The sequence below is a fragment of the Electrophorus electricus genome, chromosome 6 (assembly GCF_013358815.1).
Source record: "Electrophorus electricus isolate fEleEle1 chromosome 6, fEleEle1.pri, whole genome shotgun sequence".
NCBI classification, from domain to species: domain Eukaryota; kingdom Metazoa; phylum Chordata; class Actinopteri; order Gymnotiformes; family Gymnotidae; genus Electrophorus; species Electrophorus electricus.
The window spans coordinates 8,410,799-8,435,436 of NC_049540.1; the positions used below are offsets into that span (position 1 = coordinate 8,410,799).

The 24,638-nt window shown below is 45.0% G+C and overlaps 1 protein-coding gene across 9 annotated transcripts in view; it reads left to right on the forward strand.

The window, feature by feature from the left end:
- The window catches only part of rgs3a (regulator of G protein signaling 3a), a 136,196-nt gene that overhangs the window by 83,920 nt on the left and 27,638 nt on the right, over positions 1–24,638 (forward strand). For all 9 annotated transcript variants that reach the window (XM_035526941.1, XM_035526932.1, XM_035526929.1 and 6 more), the window contains one exon: positions 13,557–14,378. In XM_035526941.1, the coding sequence (XP_035382834.1) occupies positions 13,557–14,378 (822 nt within the window). The remainder of the gene's footprint in view (positions 1–13,556; positions 14,379–24,638) is intronic.

Consider the following 24,638-nt stretch of genomic DNA (forward strand, 5'->3'; position numbering starts at 1 on the left):
CCCATCATCCTCAGGTCTCTGCTGTCTGAGGTATTCACTAAGCACTTCATCCCTTTGGCACCTTCTTCCTGGTGTACTCCTGGATCTAGGTTGTTTCGTCCTGGACAGTGGCTCGGATGCTCACTAGTCCTCAGTGCCCCTCCTTCCGTTTGATGTACAGTCTCAGTGTGATGGATTTGGGATGTAATCCTCTGTGCATTGTGAGGTGCTGTCTTATCTTGACACCAGTGAATTCTGCCTCCTACTTTGACCAGCTTATTATGCCAGCAGGGTATCTGATAACTGGTAGAGCGTAGGTGTTGATAGCCCAGATCTTGTTCTTCATATTCATCTGTGTTCTCCAGACTTTCTTCACCCTTTGGGATGAAGCTGCTTTCCTTGTTGCCTCTTCATGTTTCCCATTTTGTTTGGGATTCCAAGGTACTTGTAGCTGCCTTCTTGTAGTACCATCCCCTCAGCAACCTTCCGACCACAGTGATACAGTCTGAACGACATTCCTGCATAACCTGGCATGCTGCTTGGAGCCATCATCCAAGTAGAGGAGGTTGCTCCATTCAGGGCATCTCCTTGGTAAATCCCACTTTATGGTGATTTTTGCCTCTGTTGTCTTCCACAGCTCTACTGAGTTCTTCAATTAGGGCCCTGCTCATGTACTGAGCCATGTGCCTACTCATTTAATACACAATGATGCTCGGATCTTTCAACTTACAGGACCTTCACACTTACACACACTTCACACTTATAGGCCAGTAGTTGGATGGTAGGTGGATGATATCATCATATGATGATCAACTAAGCTACTACACTGTGTGCGCAATTATTTGGCAATAGAGTATTTTGACCATATTATAATTTTTATGCATATTTTCCAACTCCAAGCTGTATAAACCTGAATGCGTATTGGAATTAAGCATATCATGTGTATGTGTATAATGAGGGAGGGTGTGGCCTAAGGAGATCAACACCCTATATCAAGGTGTGCATAATTATTAGGCAGCTTCTTTTCCTGTGGCAAAATGGACCAAAAAAGAGATTTAACTGACTCTGAAACGTAAAAAATTTTAAAATGGCTTTCAGAGGGATGCAGCACTCTTAAAATTGCTAAGATATTGGGGTGTAATCACAGAACTATCAAATGTTTTGTTGCAAATAGTCAACAGGGTTGCAAGAAATGTGTTGAGAAAAAAAGATGCAAATGAACTGCCAAAGATTTGAAAATAATCAAATGTGAGGCGACTGGGAACCCGTTATCCTCCAGTGCTGTCATATTCCAGAACTGCAACCTACCTGGAGTGCCCAGAAGTACAAGGTGTTCAGTACTCAGAGACATGGCCAAGGTAAGGAAGGCTGAAACCCGACTGCCACTGAACAAAACGCATAAGGTGAAAGGTCAAAACTGGGCCAAGAAATATCTGAAGACAGAATGTTTTAAGATGGACTCTTGATGGAGCAGATGGATGAGCCCATGGCTGGATCACTAACGGGCAAAAAGCTCCACTTTGACTCCATGCCAGCAGGGTGGAGGTGGGGTACTCCTATGGGCTGGTATCATTAAAGATGAGCTATTTGGACGTTTTTGAGTTGAAGATGGACTCAAAAATAAACTTCCAAATCTACTGCCAGTTTTTAGAAGACACTTTATTCAAGCAGTGGTACAGGAAAAAGTCTGCTTCTTTCAAGAAGACCAGGATTTTTATGCAGGACAATGCTCCATCGCATGCATCAAAGTACTCCAATGTGTGGCTAGCAGGTAAAGGCCTTAAAGATGAAAGAATAATGACATGGTCCCCTTCCTCACCTGGCCTAAACCCTATTGAGAACTTTTTTTTTTTAATGTCAGAAATGTTTATTTGTAAATTTTGAGTTGTTTGTTTATTATTCTCACTTTAACAGATGAAAAGAAACAAGTGAGATTGGAAAACTTCTGTATTTCATTTAGTTGCGTGATAATTTTGCACACTAATAGTTGCCCTATAATTATGCACACATAGATATTCTCCTAAGAAAGCCCAAACCTCACTTTTACACTCTTAAAATTTCAGGTTTGAGGTTTATTAACATTTTGGATTGACCGAGAGCGCTGTAGTTGTTCAATAATAAAATGAATCCTCAAAAATACAACTTGCCCAATAACAACGCGCACGCAGTATAGTTATGTCGGTGTTAGTCTAGATGCTGGGTTTTGAGGCATCCATAGTTCCAACATCCTTTGCATATATCCGCTCTCACTGGGTGCTTGTGCAATAGCATTCCAACAGTCCTCTGTTCTCCACCCTCATCCATGAGTGTCTTATATTTGTCCGAGCAGCCCACTTTTCCTCAGATTGTCCTGGTCCCCCAGCATCTGATGCGGACCTTGTTGACTTGGGCAACACACGTGACGATCTTGATTCTGACTCCCACTGTTGAGGTAAGCAGGTAGCGTAAAGTACCTTGCCTAAGGGTCCACGCTCGAGCTGCCCTGGTCGAGATTCAAACCCCCGACAGTTGTTCAATGGTGTAACTCATTGAGTCACTGGTGCATATACCACCACATGTATTCAGAACTACATGTAGTTCCAGTGTTTTTTTTTTAATTTTTTTTTTAGTTATTTATTCATCACTTTTTAGGTTCTCTGAAGCATGCATATGCCACCACTTTCACTCCTACCACACTAACGACAGTGAGTATAGAAAATGACTTACTGCATGTGGCCCTGTTATTATTGATAATTATTGCCTTGTTGTAATGCAGGCCACTCCCAGAACATGTCCTTCTCAGTAGGAATCAATCATCATCAGTCCTACTGGGTGTGGGACGTCTGCTGGTTGATGTCATCAGTTTAATGTACTTACTCACCAGATAGCTGTTTGCTTCAACAAGAATGAATTTGCTTTAATTTTGAATCCGGTGGAGTGTCTGCAATGCATAAAGACATTTATTTAGTGATTACAGCGGCATGTTGTGTGTGTGTGTCCTCTGATTACCCCAGCTCCATGACCCACGTAATCTGCAGAGTGAATGTCCTCCTGCCTACCACATTGGTATGCTGGGCGCATCCTCTGCGTTTGTCATGTCGCTCTGGCCTTTTTCTGTCACCTTGAAAACACACACACACACACACACACACACACACACACTCGCACACGGTAATATCCCTAACCTGACTTCTCTGATGCTACCCCACGTTGTTCTGCTGATCGATACCTAACGCACCTCGACCAGATGGCTGAGTGCTGCCTGACTGATTTGGCCTTGCTGGGTAGAGCTGACCCACTGGGACTAGAGCGAATTAAGCCACCATCGACCTGCCCATCTCCCACACCCATGTCTCAGTTGGCGCAGTGTCCGCCGTTTCTAAGGACAGCCTCAGTTGGCGGGGCTTCAGCTCCTTGATGAGCATCAAAGAGCAGTGGGAGGGGCACAGCAAAAGCTCATGTTTATCCGTAGAGATGTACTCTACCCTACAGGAGCCAATTAGGAGTGCCAATCAATCTTCATTCAATCAATCTTTCTTTCTTTTTTTCTTAGTAATATAAGTGTGAAAATGTAGGGGAGTGTAGGATGGTGCATGGGAGTGTAGAAGAGTGCAGGGAATTGTAGGAGAATGTATGGAATGGTATGAGAGTGTCGGGGAGTGTAGGAGAGTGTGGAATGGAGAGGCTGAACATTGTGATCACTTCTTCTGACGTAAGTGAGCTCTGGTGCTACTGTTTTTTCCAGCTTCTGCTGCTGCGTGTGTGTGTGTGTGTGTGTGTGTGTGTGTGTGTGTGTGTGTGTGTGTGTGTGTGTATGTGTGTATGGTGTGTGTGTGTGGCGCATTCTATGAAGCAGTAAGAGTGGCCTCTGCTTGGGAAAGTAGCCAATCGGAATCATCCCAGACTCCTAAGGAGGGTTCATGACTTGAGGGTTTTGGGCTTGGGTCTGAGACAGAGCTGACATGTTACTCTTGCATCCTGTATTTTATACATATTTCATTACCTTTGTTAGTCATACATGTTCTGATATAACAAGATATTATATGATACAACTTTATGAGATTATTGTATTATATCGTATGTTGCATAACAGCAGGAGTCTAACATTAGTGAGGCCATAATGGAGGCTTATAGTAAATGGAGAGGGAAATAACTCCACTATAGCCAGCTTTTATAGATCTGAGGATGAGCCTTCAGAGGCCAGCAACGTGTTGTAGCACTCTGTGTCCACCCAGCTGGAAATGTACGCCCTGCTGAGAGGTCCTCTAGAGAAATGAGCCAAGGATTCTTTATGTCTCACACTTTTCTCAATTTAGTACTTCAGGTGTCTCATTCACTCTCTCATTCGCTCTCTCTCTTTCTCACTCATCTTTTTCTGAGTTTAGTCAATGCATACTTGCCTCTTTACATTTGATTAAATGCTGATTTAGAGGCACTGGGGCCTTTAACTCCTGGGGTTCATTTTGTTGAAAGTGAATAACGGCATTTAAATAACTGCATTTACATTTTTTTAATGTAAAAAATAAAAAATGTTATTGGTCATCTCTCCTAGTTCATTAAACATGTTCAAAACAAAATATAAAGAATTTATGACCTCATTAAAGTAACTAGTGTTTAGACAAATGTAGTGAATCAAAAGTGGCTTTTTTATACTGGAGTGAGTTTCAATTCTCCAAAAGTGTAAATAAGTAAAGTACAAATACTCAAAAATGGCACTCAAGTACAGTATTACACTGCTGTTAGTTTCCACCAGTGTCATTCACTTACTCACACACTGACTCATTCATTCACTTATTCATTCACTCTGGTCTAGAGAACTTAATTGCCTCATAGGATTAGTGCAGCAGTCTTTGTTAGGATAAACCTGCATGGCTGTTCTCATCGTCTCCGTCTCCATCTCTCTGCCCCTCGGTCTTCATCATCTCTTCACCTCTCCTTTTCTCCCTCACAGGGCCTCTCCATCTCTCCTCTTCTCCAAGGCTTCTGTCATTTGAAACTAGTGTGCCCCATCATAGACATCCTTGACATAAGCATAGGAACATGTTTTGGAAAAACCAAGTTGGAAATAGTCGTGTATTTTTTATGCTCCTCTGGTGTGTGGTCTGAGCTAAAAGGGTTCCCTGTTACAGGAATGTTGTTTTCCAAGCCCAACCACCCACCTTCCTTCCACTTATGCAGTCATAATGAGCCCCCACCCCAAATGAATAATAAATGAGCTTATTTCCACTGGCTCCACCACTTGTTGCTGTGGGTTAAATTAAAGGAGTGTGCACATTTGGCAGATTAGCCCTGCCTGATGACACCTATTACTGATTAATGATTATTGCTTTCGGATGGTCTTCATGCCCTCAGGCTGTGCAGATCACGCATCTTCATTCATCGATTGGTTGTGGCTACACAGGTCGCTGATCGATGGTGTTGCTCTCATCTGGCTAGGTGATTGGGATTGCTTGGATGCGATTCACATTAGGTGGTGGTGTGGGAAGAGTTTACACGGTTACTTGCAGCGTTTGGCTGTGTAAACATTTAAGGGGCAGCTGTGTCTAAGGACTGTATTGATTCCAGAGGTGGGGAAAGTGCCGTAAAGCTATGCTTATATCAGTAATGCAGAGAAGCAGTGAAGTACAGGTAGCTTTTTTTGGTACAAATTTTGGGTACATTACAGTGTACTTGCTATGTATGCATTTAATAAGAAAAAAATGAGTTTTTCTTTTTTGTGATAGTTCTCATCTAAGATAAAATAATAAAATTCAGAACTGAGAGGTCCAGGCCATAACATAGGGTTGAAAGGAGTAATGGAATGAAGAACCAGACAAAGTTGACAGCAAAGGTCTAGTGAAGTTACAAGCTTTTGATTTAAAGACAGGAAACTGGTGCCATCACGTCAGGAGTGTCCAAGGCCAACACAACAAACAAAAACCACACTAGAAACAAAATGACAACTGACTAAGCTAACAAAAAGAAAAAAAAGAAACTTACAATGAATACACTGTTAGAAACAAAGATAAACCCACACCAAAACAAAATGGCAGCCACTCCTTACCATAGTGTGTAACTATATACAGGACAATATATATATATATATATACACACAAGGTACAAGATACATATATTATCCAGCAATCAAACAAGGGGCAAAACAAGTTGTAAATCAAGGGGCAAATCCAAAGTCATACACATAAAGTCTAGCAAACACAAGCTCAGACTGTAGCAATGAGTCCAAACCAACAACACCAAACTCTCCTCCAATGAGCCTTCAGCCAAGCCCTTTGGCTCTTCTTTTTCCTTTTACATGGACCTCTGCTCACCGGAAACCCTGGTGTGGTTCGGGATGGGGGATACCGGAAAGCCAGAGGCAGAACCTGGAACACAGAATGCAGACATACAGGCGGACACTTAAACCCTTCCTCTTAAGCGTGGATTTCTCCTCAGAAATTCTCCGTTAGGAAATAAATCAATACCATCAACCATCAAATAAATCTAAGCCCGGGACAAGGCATCTGCTACCACATTCTCACTTCCCTTTTTGTGTAGGATATTCAAGTTGAACTCCTGAACAATGAGGGAGCAGTGCATAAAAAGCTGGTGGGTGTTTTCCATACGGCTAAGAAAGACCAAGGGATTATTGTCAGTATATATTGTAACTGGCTGAGAACTGCCTCCAATATAAACTTCAAAATGTTGCAGCGCTAACAAAAGAGCAAGTGCCTCTTTTTCTATGGTGCTAATTGATGTTTTACAAATTTCTTTGAGAAATAACAAACAAGGTGTTCTAAGCCTTGGGTATCCTCCTGTATGAGGACAACACCAGCACCTACACCACTAGCATCAACCTCCAATATAAAGGAGGAAATGTCTGAGACTCCGTTTGTTGTCTGGGACAGGAAAGGACAAAATGGCCTGCACTTTGGCATCCAATGGTCGAAGCATCCCATGACCACCTAGTTTGCCCAAGTATGCTACCTCGCCCGTACCAAAATCATATTGTTCTAGATTCAAAACAAGCGAAGCGTCCTGCAACTTTCCAAAAAAACATTTCTAATGTTTGTAGGTGTTGTTCCCACATATGAGTATAAACAACTACATTATCTAGGTAGGCTTCACAATTTGGGACATCACCTAACACAATATTCCTAAATCGCTGAAAGGTTGAAGGTGCATTTTTGAGACCCAAAGGCATAAAGGTGTACTGCAGGAATTTATCGGGTGGCAAAAGCTGAAATGTCTGAGGGGCGAGGAATAAGCGGCACCTGCCAATAATCCTTTAGGAGGTCGAGCTTACTCACGGAATTAGCAGATCCTATTCTGTCAACACAGTCCTCCATACAAGGCATGTGGAATGAATCCTGCACTGTAATATCATTCACTTTACAATAATCTGTGCAAAAGCGAAAGGTTCCGTCAGGTTCGGAACCAGAAGACAGTGGAAACACCAAGGGCTGTTACTATGGATGGCTAAACCATTATCAAGCAGATATGTTGTTTCCTGTTCCAACAAAGCATGTTTACAGGGGGTTTACTTGATAGGGATGTTGTTTAATCAGAGGGTGTGAGCCAACATCTATATCATGCTGAACAACAGGAGTACACGAAGGGGTATCAGAAAATATTGATGGTATCTCTCAATCAGAGCAAGGAGGTCATCCTTAGCTGAGGGTGACAAGTCTGATAGCTTCTCTGGGAGACATTATAGGGCTTCTTAGTTGGGCAGACGTGCACATGGTAGACAGTTGTGAGCCAAGTGTAAGCCGTCTTGCTCAGGGGAATACTCAGCAGCAACCGTAACCATAGCCAGGGTACGAGGGATTGATGATGATGGGGAAACCACATCTCGATCCACATAGGGCTTTAGCAAATTGATATGACACATACACGTCTTTCATCTACGATGGGGGTAGCCAAAACATAATTGGTCGGGGACAATCTTTTCTCTATCACATGGGGACCTGCAAAGCGTGAACTTAAGGAAGATCCCAACATAGGCAAAAGGGCTAATTCCTTGTCACTAACCTCCAATGAACAACCAACAGCTTTTCAGTCATAAATTGCCTTCATAGCTACCTGAGAGCTATTAAGATTGTGCTTGGCTAGTTGTCGAACAAAGTGCAATCGATTATGTAATTTGGCAGCAAAATCACAAAGAGGGACATTATTTCTGGGACTGGATGACAACCATTGGTCATATAAAACCTTCAATGGACCACGCACTGTGCATCCAAAAAGTAATGCATTAGGGCTGAACCCCAAAGACTCTTGAACTGTGTCACAGATAGCAAAAGGAGCAGAGGAACACCTTCATCCCAATCTTGATCTTTCTCAGCATATTAAGACCTCAGCATATTTTTAAAAGTCAGATGGAACCTTTCCAATGCACCCTGGGACTCGGGGTGATATGCACTGGAGAAGTGGTGTTGGATATTTAACTCATGTGTAACCTGGGCACTGTCACAGAACATAATGAACATAAAAAGGAAAAAATAATTAGTAAACTAGTAAATCTACATATCTAAAGCACATTCTTCAAGTAGAATGATTATTATTAATAATATTATATAAACTGTATTTTATAATGAAAAAGTGCAAATTTATCAAAAATGTAACCAATTAGATGTAATTGATTAAATGTAATGGAGTAAATTTAATTAGCTACTACTAGCCAGCTCCGGCTGGATGAATCTATCTAACTGCTTGCTCAACTACTCAGTGTGTTCATCACTTCCAAACTTCGTGAACACATCTAATGTTGCTGGTTTGTTGTTCGAGGTGCTGTTATGGTTATATTGGAGTTACTTCATCTGACAAAAATATCCTTCTGCTTTCCAGAAGTGTTGCTATGTTGCTCTGGTTAGTGGTTTCCTCACACGCTCGGGATTCTCGGAGGCGGGGAGCCCCCGGAGCCTGTCAGAATCACAACAGCAGTTGGAGACAAGGGGAGAGAACATGTGTGTCTGACAGGACAGGTGGTGCTTTTGTCTCGCGCCCGTGACACACCCAGGGCTGACTTTGCTGCTTTCGCCATTAATTGTCTCTCTAGCTTGTCTCCCTGTGGCTCCTCTCGGCGTGTCTCGTCTCACCGCGGCTCATTTCGCATGGCCGGTCTTGTCGCTGTTCTTTGTGCTGTGGATCGTCTCAATGCAAATGGCTCTTTTTGTCATCAGTGGTGGTTCCTGTTTCTCATATCTGTGTTTGGCTCATTGGCTCCATAAAGCGATATCCTCACTGTTTGTTTTGCAGGCGGAAAAAGGGCATTTCGCAAAATGAGCTATAAATCTGCTCACTGAAGAGCCATAAATGCATTTTCACTTCAAGGATGCTTAAAAATCCCAACTCATGGCTTTCCAGTGGTGTTGCTTTATATCTTGTATTGTTGTGATTGGAGATTTCTCATCAAGTCTGAGGTGTCTTTGTAATGCTTTTGTTTACAGCATTTTCTGTTGGAACAGTCGCAGACGAGCTCCTTTCTTTCCGTCTTCATTTTTGTCTTGGCTCAGGATGCGGGACCCCCCACGTACTCACAGGCTATATGTGTGTGCCAGCGTGGGATGCTTTCTGTACTATCCTTTCCCTCGGGTGCGCTGTTGTAACGCGTGTGGCCCGAGTACCGAAGAGTGAGGGGCAAGACGCATAGGCTCAGTGATGTGGACGAACATTTATTTACATATAAACACAACAGCACTCACACGAATTACAAACAAGGAACATGAAACGGTTAACATCAAACAGACACGATAAACAAGAATACATCTACATTAACACGTTACGTCAACAATAACCGACAACACTGCACACAACGACAAGAGTTTAAATGCACAGAAGACTAACACAGTACAGGTGTGTGCAGGTGTGGCTACGAAAGAGGGATCCTCCCACTGCACGTGGCGGGCCGAACCACGTGACTCGCGGGAGGCGAGCATTCCGTGATAGAACCCCCTCCCAAGGGGCGCAGCTCCCGACGCATCCTTCCAGAGAACGCAAACCTCCGGGCGCCATGTACACGTAAACACAAACACAGCACGGTCATGCCCGGTGCCCACCCAGTACCTGGCGGCAAGGGAGACCTCGTGGCCTCCCTCAGGGTAGTCCGGTACGCTCCCGACGATGTTGCGCCTGCAAACATAAAAGGCGCAAACACAAACACACAATAGCGCCCACGCACAAACACATAAGGCGCTGTGACGTGGCGCGTGCCATTGGCACAGGCACCTCGAACATATCCATGGCCTCAACGGACACGCGGGGGTGCATGTCCAAACGTGCTACCTCCCCCAATGGTCCTCCTATCTCCTGCCACTCTAGGAGCGTCTCAGAGGCGGTTTGCCTCTGAGGCTTTGGGCAGACCCTTCCAGTCTTGCTTGCGAGTCCACTGAAGGGAAGGGACTCTGGAGATCCCACTGGCTCCACCCATCCGCCCTCTTTCTGTTCATTGTGGTGCCCCTCGGTCCTCCCCGGCCCAGGCTCAACAGCCTCAGCCCCCCCCACCCCCCCCCCCCCCCCCCCCGAAGAAATTCCTGGGGGTGTTTAAATGCACAGAAGACTAACACAATACAGGTGTGTGCAGGTGTGGCTAGGAAACAGGATCCTCCCACTGCACGTGGCGGGCCGAACCACATGGCTTGCGGGAGGCGAGCGTTCCATGACAGCTGTGCCTTGCTAGTGATCTTATGAACATTTAAACGCTGGGAATGACGGACAGGGAGAGGAGACAGGCATGTCTGGCTCAGCGCCTTCCTGAATGCATATCCCTTCTTCCTATGTAGGGCAGTGGACACTATTTACAGAGCAGTGTTTCCACTCACGTGTGCAGCATGGGCAGCTATCGCTGTCTGTCACGCATGTGGCCAGTAGTGGAGGCGTTTTTCGCAAGGTACTGTAGTTTGGCACGTTTAGTCAGGGCTGCATCAGACTCGTTTAGCATGGATGTGGCTGGCTGCAGCCTTGGGCATCCGTAATTCCATGGTTAGCTAGGTTGAGAGGAATGGTAGGATGTTGGGAAGAGCGGCCACTTTTTGTCCGGCTGTTTGAGAAATGAAACCTGGGGACGGAAATGGCTAATGGAATTGGTTTAGTGGTTTTTTTGCTAATCTGTCCCCGGCTTTCTGAAACATGAAACTTGCAAAGTGCCTCACAAACCCAGTTGCTCCACGGCCAGCTGAAATTGCCACTTTAGACTGATCAGCTACTCTAGCTGTTTTAACTGCGGTTCTAACGTCTGCGACCTGGAGCCGTCGGAACCTGGACAGGAAAAATGGGGAGAAATGGCAGTAACGGAGAGAGTTAGAGTTAAATAGGAAGGGGAGGGGGCGGTATATGGTTGTTAATAACAGATTCTGTCAATGAAAAGGGGGCTGTCTGCTTAAGATTCAGTAGTTTTTACTCAAGTGGTTACATTTGATGGGGACCACCTGAGGCCTGTCGTATATGCAGTTGGAGATGCAGCTTTGAAAGCATGGGAGCACTCTCTCTCTCTCTCTCTCTCTCTCTCTCTGTCTCTCTCTCTCTCTCTCTCTGTCTCTCTCTCTCTCTCTCTCTCTGTCTCTCTCTCTCTCCCTCTCTCTCTCTCCCTCTCTCTCTCTCTCTCTCTCTCTCTCTTTCTCTCTCTCTCTCTCTCTCTCTCTCTCTCTTGCTCTGCCTCTCTCTCTCCTTCTCTCTGTCACTTTGTCTCTCTCATTCTCCCCCTCTCTCCCCTCTATCTCCATTTCTCCATCTTTCTGTCTCCGTCTCTCTCTCTCTCTCTCTCTCTCTCTCTCTCTCTCTCTCTCTCTCTCTCTCTCTCTCTCTGTAACTGAGAAGAGGCTGTGAGCCAGGGGAGTGCACTGAGCTGCATGGCGCATCCCTACAGTGACATGTTGGCAAATAATCCCACATTTCACTCGTTTGATAGGCAATAAATGTGAGCAGCCACATTTGGTGAGAGCTCCATTTGGGTCATTTCCTGAAATGGGTTGTTTCCCTCGCAGTAGTGTGAGAGCCAAAGAAACCGAGGGGAGCCGTGAGCTTTGAAAACTAAACGTGCAAGCAGGGGGTTTCTAAAAATGTCCTCAGTGCAAAAACACATGCCTTAGGAGGCCTTGTGTGTGTGCTGGGGACTTAAAAATTGTTGGAAGATAAGGTCTGAAATTTGACCTCTTCAGAGGTGAATGCTGAAAAAGCCCACAATAATAATAATAATAATAATAATAATAATAATAATAATAACAACAAAAAAACAAAATACATTAAAAATATCATAAGAAGCTGGATTGTTCAAAGCCCCTGCACTGATACTTCAGTATGGACAGACTGCGATCTCTTTTTATTCTTCCTTTTAAAACAACCTTTCAGCACTTGGTATCAAGGCCTTTACGCATGTGTTTGCACTATAGTGTACTACCTTCCATATTAGCTCACGCATTGCTGCTCTAGTGACTCTTGGATGAGCTGTAAATGTTTCATTAAACCTACAGCAGATATGACCTTTTTCACGAAGCTCCAGCCATGTGATGTGGAACAAATGTATACTGAGAACAGCCAGCCAGAATGTTCAGAAATATACCAGCATACCCAGAAAGGGTCAGCTGACAGTGGGCAGCTGTGGGGTTAGCGCATATCATAGCGAGATGGAGAGAGAGTGGAAGAATCACAAGGGGTCACAGGGCACCTGTGTGAAGACTTGGCCTTAAAGTAACACCATATGGCCTTAAAGTAACACCATATGGCCTTAAAGTAACATCATATGGCCTGAAAGTAACACCATATGGCCTGAAAGTAACACCATATGGCCTTAAAGTAACACCATATGGTCTTAAAGTAACACCATATGGCCTGAAAGTAACACCATATGGCCTTAAATTGAAATCATATGGTCTTAAAGTAACATTATAAGTGGGGGTTTTGACCTCAAGTGCATGTGCTGAATATATGATTTGAAATACGCACTGTATGCATGGGCATGTGTGTTTGTGCATTGATTAAGTGAGTAAACACATGATGGCAAATTTGGCAGGATGAGGTCAGTAGATCTATGTAGTAATAAAAGCATCATCTCAAAAGACTTCTATGTGTATAAGTGTGTGTGTTTTTGTGTGTGCGTGTGTGTGTTGTAAAAGAATATGTGCATGTGTGTTCATGGGTGCCTGGGTCTGCATATGTGATGAGTAGTCAGTAGGTTGTGTGTGTTCAGAGCTCATGAAGTGTGTGCTGCTCAGACATGAAGGGATGCATGAAGGAACAGGGATATAGGACAGAACAATGGAAGACAGAGGGATAGAGGATAGAGGGACATAAAAATAGAGGGATATAGGACAGGAATAAAGGATAGCAGGACAGAGGAATAGAGGGATTAGGTGAGAAAAAGAAAAGAAAAAGATTTTTTTCTATGTGCAGATCTGTGTTCATGCTGGCACATGCCAGTGTATCAGTGAATGGATATTTTTTGTGGTGTGTTATACAAATAAATAAACCTGACACATGTTATCCCCATATGGGTGACTGGCTTGGACTTCTCTCCTTCAACTGGGTACTTTTTCCCATACTGCACGTTATTTCATACTGCATTGCTACCTATGAGTTTAAGCACCGAGTTAGACTGTCACCTTACGTTTCTGTATCTGTTTCTCCAGATGCTGGAGCCTAAGCTGGCAGAGCAATATGATGTGGGGGCTCACCGGCACCCCTTGGTGGATGAGCCTTCACTGGGCAGCCTGTCTGATACTGGGGTGACCACAGCGAGCAGCCCACAGCCCAGCGAGCTCACGCTCCTGGAAGAGACACAGTACCTGGTGCCCGTGATGCCTTCCTCCTCCACCGAGGCAGAGGAGGGAAGAAGCATGGAAGGCAGCCTGACTGAGGCCTGGGGAGAGGAAGCGGAGGCGAGGAAGACCCCAGAGGATGAAGAGGGGGAGGAAGACCTGGGCGCGGCTGGCGGAGACGAGAAGCTGCCAGCAACAGAAGAGGACAACGCCTCAGAAGCTCCTGACACCAACGCGCCTCCCTCCTCCTCTTCCTCGTCCTTCATCATCCCAGAGCTACGCTTGGACCGGTCCTTCAGCACCGACGCCCTCTCCACACCTGGCACAGAAGAGGAATACGAAGAGGACGAGGAGGATGAGGAGGACGACGAGGAGGAAGAAGACGACAGCGACGACAACTTCCTGGAGGGCGGCAAGAGGCGGAGCATGGTGGACGCGGGTGGGTGCGAGAAACATGGTGGCGGCGGCCTCAGCGTCCAGAACTCGCTCCGCAGGCGCACACACAGCGAGGGCAGCCTCCTCCAGGACCCGCGCACCACCTGCTTCACCTCTGACAACGCCATCAACTGCCTGGAGGTGTCTGCCGGGAGCAAGGGAGGCTGGACTCTGCCCTCGCCCAAAACCTTGAAGAAGGAGCTGACCAAGAACGGAGGATCCATGCACCAGCTCTGCATGCTCTTCTCTGGCCGGAAGGTGAGGCGCAGAGCTCTGTCTCCAACTGCTCCCAAACTGAAACGTCTGTGTACACGCTACACTGCAGACATTTTTGATAACGTATATAAGTAACTATCGTAAAATTTTAAATTTTGAGTTCATTCTATTAAGTTACAATGTAAGATTTTCTTTATAGTTGTTTAGTTACTTAAAAGTTATTTACTTTACTTTATATATATATATATATATATATATATATATATATATACACAGTGCAGTATATACAGTTCTGTTGTTTATCTGGGCAGTAAGTGTTCATTTGCACGCAAAACACACAAATTACTACATTAAAACATTAATGTAAATGTAACAAATATGTTTTTGTATGTATTTAAATATGCATGTATTTTAATGGAAAGTACAGGTAGGTATTGTGTCCTGCTTGGCTTTTCTACACCCCTTACAAGGCCGTTTTGACTTGCAGAAAACACAAATTTAGCACAACTTCAAATACTTGAAACAGTTAAGACTCACATCTGTTTTCTTATAGAACTATAGAACAGGTAGAGTAGAACTCTCCCATCAACACACTTTAGCAGGGGAAAACAATCAAACAAACCAGAAAACATCCAGTCAAACGAATATCCACTATTTTTGTTTATGCAAAAAATACTGCCCTGATAAATAGCTATAAACAGTTTTCCTAGGGTGCCCAAGACTTTGCTCAGTTCTGTGTATCTATATAGTATCCCAGAACATTTCAGCATCAGTGCCTAAACCGTGCTACAATGCAACACAGAAATGGCAATAAAGCATTTGGTTAGTGTAGAATACACAATCACACGTGATCTGTTTCCAGCCTGATTCCTGCATGATCCCACCTCTCTCCAGGTGAAGGGCAGGTTCCTTGATTTCATTGTAGTAACAGACACAGCTGTAGTGCTTTGGATCAGCAGAGCAGTGCCCTGACTTTGCGCTTCATTTGTTCTTATTCATTAGTCTGTGGTTGAATACAACTAAACGCGGAATGAATGAGATGATGAATGAGACAGAAATACAAATGAGATCATGCGGTATAAAGTGTTTCCGTATTACAGGGCCTGTACGGGACTTTGCAGGGGCTGTGCGGGTTGCAGGTTTGCGGGTTGTTCATGCAGGAAAGGAGTGCTCTTGACATGGGGGAACCAGGCCCTGTTGAAGCCTCACAGCCTTCACTCAGCACCGCTGCTTACGTGAGGGTTCGGCCCGAAACACAGAGCTGGCCAGTCTCTACTCCCGGGTTTGATATTGGACTTGATGCCACCAAGTGGCCAGTGGTGTAAAATGAGCCAAAATGCTTTGGTTGTTAAAAGGACCAGCTGATTGTACTGTACAGCCTTTTAAATGTGTAGTACAGGAAAGGAGGACAAGTTGTGTAGGAGGTTTTAGGTGTACAGTAGCTGTGGCCCATTCGGTGGTGTGAAGAGCAGTTCGTCAGCCACCCTCTACTCCACCCTCTACTCCACCCTTTACCCCACCCTTTACCCCACCCTCTACTCCACTGGTCACTTCCTCATAGCAGAGCTACTTCTTTATGGACATCATTATATCACTAGTGCGCTGGGAGGGGTCATCAAGTAGTCCTGGGCTGATGCAGGTTCAACTAACCATGGACTAACACGTTATACTTTCTGAAAGCTGTGGTTTAAGAAGGTGCACTTTTAGATTTGTCCACTAAGGGGCACTTTATGGCTTTCCTTTCTGCAGTCTAGAAGAATCTGAACTTTATGTTCTGAACTTTCCTCCAACCACATGAACTGACCCAAGTATCTCTTTGAGCTAATTTTAGCAGGTCTTTGTTTGTATGTATATGCTTAATGGCTTGATTCTGGCTTTCAGACTGCTGGACTTATGCAAGTGATATAAGTGATATGCATGGTTTAATGTGAGAGTTAAAGATTTCTGAACTGACAGAGACATGTGAGACAGATTATAAACACATTTTGAGAAACAGAGAAACATATTTATTTTGAGAAATACAGAAACCCCTCACTTTAAAAGTTTCCCTGTGTGTGTGTGTGTGTGTGTGTGTGTATGTAGGAGAGAGAGAGAGAGAGAGAGAGAGAGAGAGAGAGAGAGAGAGAGAGAGACAGAGACAGAGACAGAAGGAGGCTGCTGACCTGGGTGATTTGGATCCTTAAATGGCAGTGTTAGCCTAGTAGAAGGAATGCGCTGTGCTGTGCTGTGTGTGTGTGTGTGTGTGTGTGTGTGCTTGCGTGTGTGTGTGTGTGTGTGCGTGCGTGTGTGTGTGTGTGTGTGTGTGTGTGTGTGTGTGTGTGTGTGTGCATTTTCGCTAACTTTCAGTATGATTTTACTACCTAGCTGCGTCACCAACCTGCCTTTTCTCCAGCTGTGTGTTTGGAGAAGTCCTGTCTCTATTGCCTTAAATCACTAAGCATCTTGGCGTAGAATTCTGTAGATCCTGTCTGACTGGACTACAGTAAATATTTCTTATCTGGATACTGCTGATATTACTTAGAAGCACTGGAATCTCTCCACACTCACATACAAATAATGAGGCTTATTTAAAATGTGATGCACAGGATTAAAAAAAGGCATGCTTACTTGTATTTATTTATTTATTTTTTAAATACAGCAAGATACAACTATGATAACTGAAGACGCCTTAAAGTAATGTTAGATGACACTGTAATGTTAGCTTGCACAGTTCAGTACTGTTACACTGGCATGATGGTGACGCTATAGTGCTCTTCACTGTCATAGTCGCTCAAGCCCAGTGCCAAAGGTCTAGGACTGCCTCTTCCCTGCTTGTTTACTTTAACTGAAAGTCAGTACACGAGGCTGACATTTTTTTCGTAAATAGATCTCACTGACCGTCCCTACACAAGTAATGAACAAGTGTGGAAAAGCCACAAATCAGGCCGAAGCCATCACTGCATGAGATACAAGCTTTAGCTGATGTGTGTGCTGTTGGAGAGTTAAAGGCTTTTCCACTGGTGTGGGAGCTGTGGACCACTTAAAGGCTTTTCCACTGGTGTGTATACTGCTTGAGGGCTCTGGGTTTCTGTGTCAGGGTAGTGGTTTGGGGGTGCTCTGGGTTTCTGCGGGGTCAGGGTAGTGGTTTGGGGGTTCTCTGGGTTTCTGCGGGGTCAGGGTAGTGGTTTGGGGGTTCTCTGGGTTTCTGTGGGGTCAGGGTTGCGGTTTGGGGGTTCTCTGGGTTTCTGTGTCAGGGTAGTGGTTTGGGGGTTCTCTGGGTTTCTGCGGGGTCAGGGTAGCGGTTTGGGGGTTCTCTGGGTTTCTGCGGGGTCAGGGTAGCGGTTTGGGGGTTCTCTGGGTTTCTGCGGGGTCAGGGTAGCGGTTTGGGGGTTCTCTGGGTTTCTGCGGGGTCAGGGTTGCGGTTTGGGGGTTCTCTGGGTTTCTGCGGGGACAGGGTAGCGGTTTGGGGGTTCTCTGGGTTTCTGCGGGGTCACGGTAGCGGTTTGGGGGTTCTCTGGGTTTCTGCGGGCTCAGGGTTGCGGTTTGGGGGTTCTCTGGGTTTCTGCGGGGTCAGGGTAGTGGTTTGGGGGTTCTCTGGGTTTCTGCGGGGTCAGGGTAGCGGTTTGGGGGTTCTCTGGGTTTCTGCAGGGTCAGGGTAGCGGTTTGGGGGTTCTCTGGGTTTCTGCGGGGTCACGGTAGCGGTTTGGGGGTTCTCTGGGTTTCTGCAGGGTCAGGGTAGCGGTTTCGGGGTTCTCTGGGTTTCTGCCAGTCAAGAAAAGTATCATATCTTATTTTTTAATTTGGCCTGGAGAATAACCAAGTTAATCTAATAACCAATATCTTAACCAAGATCATCCCACTTGTATTTTCTGAGGCTCTTTGCAGAACAAGAGCATTGTGGGATATACCATACCTACCCTGGGCCTCCCACAAACTCTGAGTCTCCGAGACCATCAGATGCACTTTGTTACTCAGTGATTGTTGCCTCGAGTTACAAAACAAATCGTGCTTGTGAGTTGAACGAGGGAGGGAAGAAAAGCACATGTGAAATAAAGGCTATAGATTGGATGAAGCAATGTGTTTTGGTCATGCATGGAAAAGTGCCCCCCCACTCCAGAAGCCTTTTCCTTCCAACTCCCCCCAGCCACAAACATTCTAAGTGTTGGACTACCCCACTGGCTCTCATTCGCTCTCTTCAAAACATTTATGTTCCATACACCATCCCTCCCTGTCTGCCTGGCTCTCATTCTGTCTCCATCTCTCACTCATTCTCTCTCTTTCTCTGTGCCTAAGCTGTGTTTATTCTCCTTCTTTCCAATCTTTCTTCCTATCTTATGCCTCTCTGACACCTGATAGCGCGAATGAACGTCACTCGTGGAGAGCAGCAATAAAGTGAGACAGAGTGCAGGTCCAGGCTGACATGCTGTAGATCTCTTCTAGTTCAGGTTTTCCACATCCACTTTCACATATATACACACTTACTGGTACCTAGTGCTGCTGGGTGTGTGCTAGGACCAGGAGTAGAGAGATATCTTTTACTCACGCGCACACACACCCACACACACACACACACACACACACACACACGCACGCACACACACACATCACCAGTTAGTCATCAAAATATCTGGAACCACAAAAAAGTTATTATATCCTTCCCTGTGTTATTTTGTTAGGTAAATGCATACAGTTTATGCACTTACTTATGCATATGTGCATGTTTTGCAGTATGCTTGCATGCATCTTGCGTGTGTGTGTGTGTGTTTGTGCGCACATACTTCTGAATGTGTGCACGTGCACTTTACTGCGAGTTTGCTGCACTGTCTCCTGTCGCCTAGTGGCCTGTCAGGTGGAGGAAGACTCTGGGCCCAGTCCTTCATTGGGAATGGCGGGAATCAGCATGAGTGGAAACGGCGGGAATCGGCATGAGAAACAGGAACACCAGCCGGGGGGGGGCGCTCTCTAGTCACCAGTATTGTACAGAACAGTTCTCCATGTTACACTTAATTTGAAAGGAGAACATTTTGCTAGCACGCTGTGCCATGCTGGCAGAAGGAACTCTGCTTTCCCCCTCTCTATGGGTTTGAATTGGAATCAGATGGCAGCGATGTCAAACCAGCGTTTATGTTTCACATTTATGGATTTGAGTTTTGACAGTGCTCATGCTGGCTTTTCCTGACTTGTTTTCTAGTGGGTTTTTTTTCACTTTGCCATGGAACTTGGAAGCGAGATGTAGGGACACTTCCAGGAAACATTACAATCCTAGAGTGTTGCTGACAGACCAATGGCTCTAATTAAGTGTGAACGAGAAAATGTACAGTTCTTTTAAAGCCTTATTTACAGTTCTATCTCTGGTGCGTTTGTGTGTGTGTGTGTGTGTGTGTGTGTGAATGTGAGAGAGAGAGAGAGAGAGTTTGTGTGTGTGTGTGTGAGAGAGAGATTGTGTGTGTGTGTGTGTGTGTGTGTGTGTGTGTGTTTGACACTGTCATCTGGCAGATGTTGTTAGCATTTTCAGTCTGTTTCCACTCAGATATATATTATAGATATTAGTGGCAATTATGGTGAAGAATTCATATTGTTTAGCTTTTCAGATTTTGTTCAATGTTCTTTCTTTTCAGCAATATTATTTTACTTTTGCATGACAAATATTTTAAGATACAAGTTGCATTGTCTTGAGTACAATGACATGTCAAATTTGAAGTCTTTTCAGATGAACTGCAAGACTGAACCAATAAGTGCTGCACAGTTCTTTAATATAAATTCAATCTTTTCAGGTCCTTCAAAGCACAGCAGACACATACATTAGTCATCTATTTCTACTCCTTTGAACTCTAAGCCTGTGATTTCTTTTCCAAGCCTGTGGAAAATTGTTGCACTTGATGTCCAATAGACCACGTCACTGACCCGCCAGCCTGCCGCGCCTCCGTGGCTATCAAAGCCGCCCCTCAGACGCTCTGTTCCTGCTCGTTTCAAAACGCATGGTCATGCCCGTCTGGGTGATCATGGTTAAAAACCTACTAGGACACGTGCAGAGCAAACTGTCAAATTACAGCAATGTTTCTACCATAAGGCGAGTGAGCGCTGAGTCAGATACCCTTGGCCTTGCGCTTTCACTGAGCTCCATTGTGTTTCTTCAGGTTCGCCATGCGTCTCAGCACTGATGCAGCATGACCTGGCTCCAGGCAGAGATGCCATGCTATAAATAGCCTCAGTGCTCAGTGCACATGGTTTCAGGGAACACAGAAGGGCACAGAGGCAAATGATCAATGCGGGGCCGAGTATGTGGTATCAGCGTCCAAGGAGCACCGTGTAACGCTGGGGCCCAAACACTCGCTGTATGTTCCAGGCCAGTATCTACCTTCCAACCTAATAACAGAAGGTGTTATTTAAATCTACCCCTTTTAAACCAATAGCAGTGCCTGAAACCACACACTGTACATTTCAAATGACCATGCTTTCATTTTATGATCACGTATTGTTAGTGATCAGTGATCTAATGGCTTAGGCAGGCTTTGAACACTTGGCCTAATCAGTGTGGCAAACCTGAGCTGTACCCTGTGTGAGGTTAAATGTTGTAAGGTGGCAGTAAATCTGAATGACGTACTTTCATACGCTTCAGTAAGTATCAGGACATATGCTGTTTTAGATCCAGTCAATGACACTTTATTCTGCAGGGTGCCACACAGCTTACTGGGGTTCACCCAACCATTGTAGGAGCAGGTCAGTTCCCTGTGGCACTCTAAAATATGACGGATGTCTGGACAAAGGGTCACAAGGTCAAGTTCTATTTGGGCCAGTGCATGTGACCATCGCCGGGCCAACTCAGGTGCTCCCCAGCATGTAATGAGTAAATATTTACAGGACTAGTAAACACTGCAGATGCTGTAGCTTTCAGACCAGTAGATTGGCCTTAGTAGGGGAGTTGGAGAAGGCCATCCTGGTTTGTTTTCCTTCCAGATCCACAGACTGTCTGTACTGTTTATATTCTTGTGACTTCGTGACACTGAGTGCAGATGTACAGCTCTGGTGAGAGGGTTTGGCTTGCCGGTAAGGCTGCCCTTTGTTTGGGTTGACATGAATGTGGTTGCAGGCTTTTACGTGGTCGCTGTTAATATTTGTGTTCCAAAAGGATGGGAGTTCTCTTAAATTAGCTAACAGCTTGCTCAAACGTCATTTACCTTGTGTGCTTTTATGCAAAAGGGTCTGTATGTTCCCTCCTTTACGTCTGACCCATCTTGAGTGCCTTCTATCGGGAAACATCAGTTGCAGGGAGGACCACGGTGTACAGTTATATAACTCTGCATGAAGGGTTGCAGGAAGGCTACAGCATGGAATGCATGTGAGGGAAAACCTTACCGTTGTACAGGGAAGGGATTTATTCTGTTTACTTGTAAAGTAACAGCTTTCCCAGTTTGTAGTTTTCCTCGCTACACAGAACCCACAGAGCTTATTTTGTCAGGGAATTGTGGGAAGAAAATCGAGGTGCTTGCAAAATCCAGTTATCCATGAGCTAAGACTCAGTGGCAGCTTTGGAATCAGATTGTTGGTTTAACTTACTAGAAATGTTAGAAACATTCCAAAAGGAATCTGACCCTAATATAGACACACTTAGGCAGCTGTAGCACACTAAAGTAATATTCCTGTTTATGTCCCTGGCTATGAAATTCCTGGAGCCTGACTGAAATGCATCAGATTAAGAGTAGTCCATGCAAACCAGAGAGAAGCAAACAAAACTTTGCCCTGTACATTTTGTATATGATTCCTGTTTTATATACAAATAATGTAATCCTGATTTTAAGCATTTATGACAACTGCTTTGCACACATTGCTTGGTGATATACCAAGTATGTACCAAGATATAATACCTTTGGCATTCAGTGAAATGTACATGTTCCTCCAACTTTCTCAGTGGTGAAATACTCGGCGCTACCTGACTCAGAGTGCCTTGTGAATGTGAACAACTCTCAGCTCTAGATGACTAGTCTTGCTTCTTTACCCTCAAGAGTCAGATGCTGTGCTTTGCTACCCCACTTCTGCATTCTCTTCACTACGGTGTACACTCTACCCACTTTGGCAATTCACTTTAGGAGAACAAGAAACAGATGCAACAGATTCTGGAACGTCTCGAGGAGGACTGCTCTATTGCAAAACAGTTACTGTCCTTGTGTGGTCCATCAACACTGGCTGCAGATCTTGTGTCCAGTGCTCAGGTCTGTCTCCGCTGAGACTCCAGGCAGTAGGAGAGAAGTAGGTCTTCCTGGGTTATTTCAGGGTTCATGCCTGGAGCTGTAAATACTGCAATCTCTTCTGTTTTTTTTTTTTTTTTTTTTTTTTGCTGTTGTTGCTCAGTGGGTGACCAAAAATGACATTCGCCTTGGTGTGTATAGGTGGATGTCAGAGCGGAGATGACCTCTTTGTGGGAGACATCACATGCTGACGCACAGCCCTGCAGCTCTGAATACATGGAATGTCTATAAATAAACCCAATCAGTCTTTCTTATATTTTATTTAGAAGGCATGGGGAGAAAGTGCCCAGAGTGAACCAATGTCAGGGCACATTAGAAAGGGAGCGGTCAGCAGGGCCGTGTAATGGCAAACGCATGATCTCCTCAAAAGCCTCCTCTGTGCGTGTGCGTTTGTTTGTATGCATGTTTGTGTGTGCGTGCTTAAGCGAGAGCTAAAAAAGTCTCGGATTCGTAGAACAGATAAATATCAGTATTCCTTGAAGAGGATAATATTTAGCAGGGCAGAAAAGCTGAAAGACAAGAGGTTTCTTCATGGAACATGGAGAGGACATCAGTGAGAACGAACAAGGGAGGGAGGGAGAGAGAGAGGGAGGGAGTGAGAGGGAGGGAGTGAGAGAGGGAGGGAGTGAGAGAGGGAGGGAGTGAGAGGGAGGGAGTGAGAGAGGGAGTAAGAGAGGGAGGGAGAGAGAGGGAGAGAGTGAGTAAGGGAGTGAGAGAGAGGGAGTGAGAGAGCGAGGGAATGAGAGGGAGGGAGTGAGTAAGGGAGTGAGAGAGAGGGAGTGAGAGAGCGAGGGAATGAGAGGGAGGGAGTGAGTAAGGGAGTGAGAGGGAGAGAGAGGGAGGGAGTGAGAGACGGAGGGAGTGAGGGAGGGAGTGAGAGAGGGAGGGAGTGAGTAAGGGAGTGAGAGAGGGAGGGAGTGAGTAAGGGAATGAGAGAGGGAGGGAGTGAGTAAGGGAGTGATCATGTGAGTGAGTGAGTAGTAACATCTTCACATCACTCTTTGACATATTCTTTCTTTCTTATTTCCCTTTTTTCTAGTTCTCCTCGTAGAATTTGATGTTCAGATGCCAAAAGCCTTCTGGTCAGGCATGTGAGCTCAAACACAGCTTAGCTAGGCTACAAATAGCACCCTGAATGCTAGCTCCTCCCACACCACATGGTTCAGTGATGTAACACACTTTTCCCACGGCTGTAACTTGTAACACTCATGACTGGTTGTTTTGTCTCAACCACCCTGCTCCTTCCTGTTTGCCATTTGCAGCAGGGTTTCTGTTCATAGTTCTGAGGTAGAAGGTTTTTAGATGCCTTGTTAGTTTCTGACCTGCAACAAACATGCTGCAGATTGAATAACATCCTATTCAGTTTAACGTTGTAGTCATTGAGTGTCCAAGTTTCACGCTTCATCAGGAATACTACAAATGTAGCCACTATTTCTTTGTTTATTTCAAAGATGGATACCCCCAGCAGTCACAAAAGAACAAAACCCTTGCCTTGTAGACACACCTTGTAGGTGTAAAGCTGGGCCAACCTTTCACAAGAAGTCCGTTTCTGTCCCGTGACTTTAAAGTGTGTAAAATGTTGCAGTGCCTGATGAACCTTTGCCTTATGACCCAAATAAGATAGTGTACTTAATGAATTGGGCAGTGAGTGTATATTTTATTCCATGCTATATCATTTAAAACGCTCTCTCATCTATGCTATTTATCCAGACCTTAATTATGCTAAAGTATGTGAACTCCCTTTGTTGATCTCACTGCAGACATGAAGGGAAAGGATAAATCCAGCACTAATTCCTCTCTGTTTAGTTTGAATGTCGATGAATGAGACGTGTCAACACTATGGGAATGGGTGGGGCCCACTCCAGGTGCAACCTGTATCCTTGTAGCTCCAGGTTTCACTCCAGGCTTCCCCACAGACCTAAAGGTGCAGCCATCTAAACGGGCTCAAGGTCGGCTTACCCCCTCTGATGGACAGATCCTAAAATCAGAGTTGCTTTATGAATCCCTGACAGCCTAGAAAAGGGGCAGATTCAAGGCTGTAGCTCTGGCAGATGCCAAGGTGTCCTGACCCCGTCCA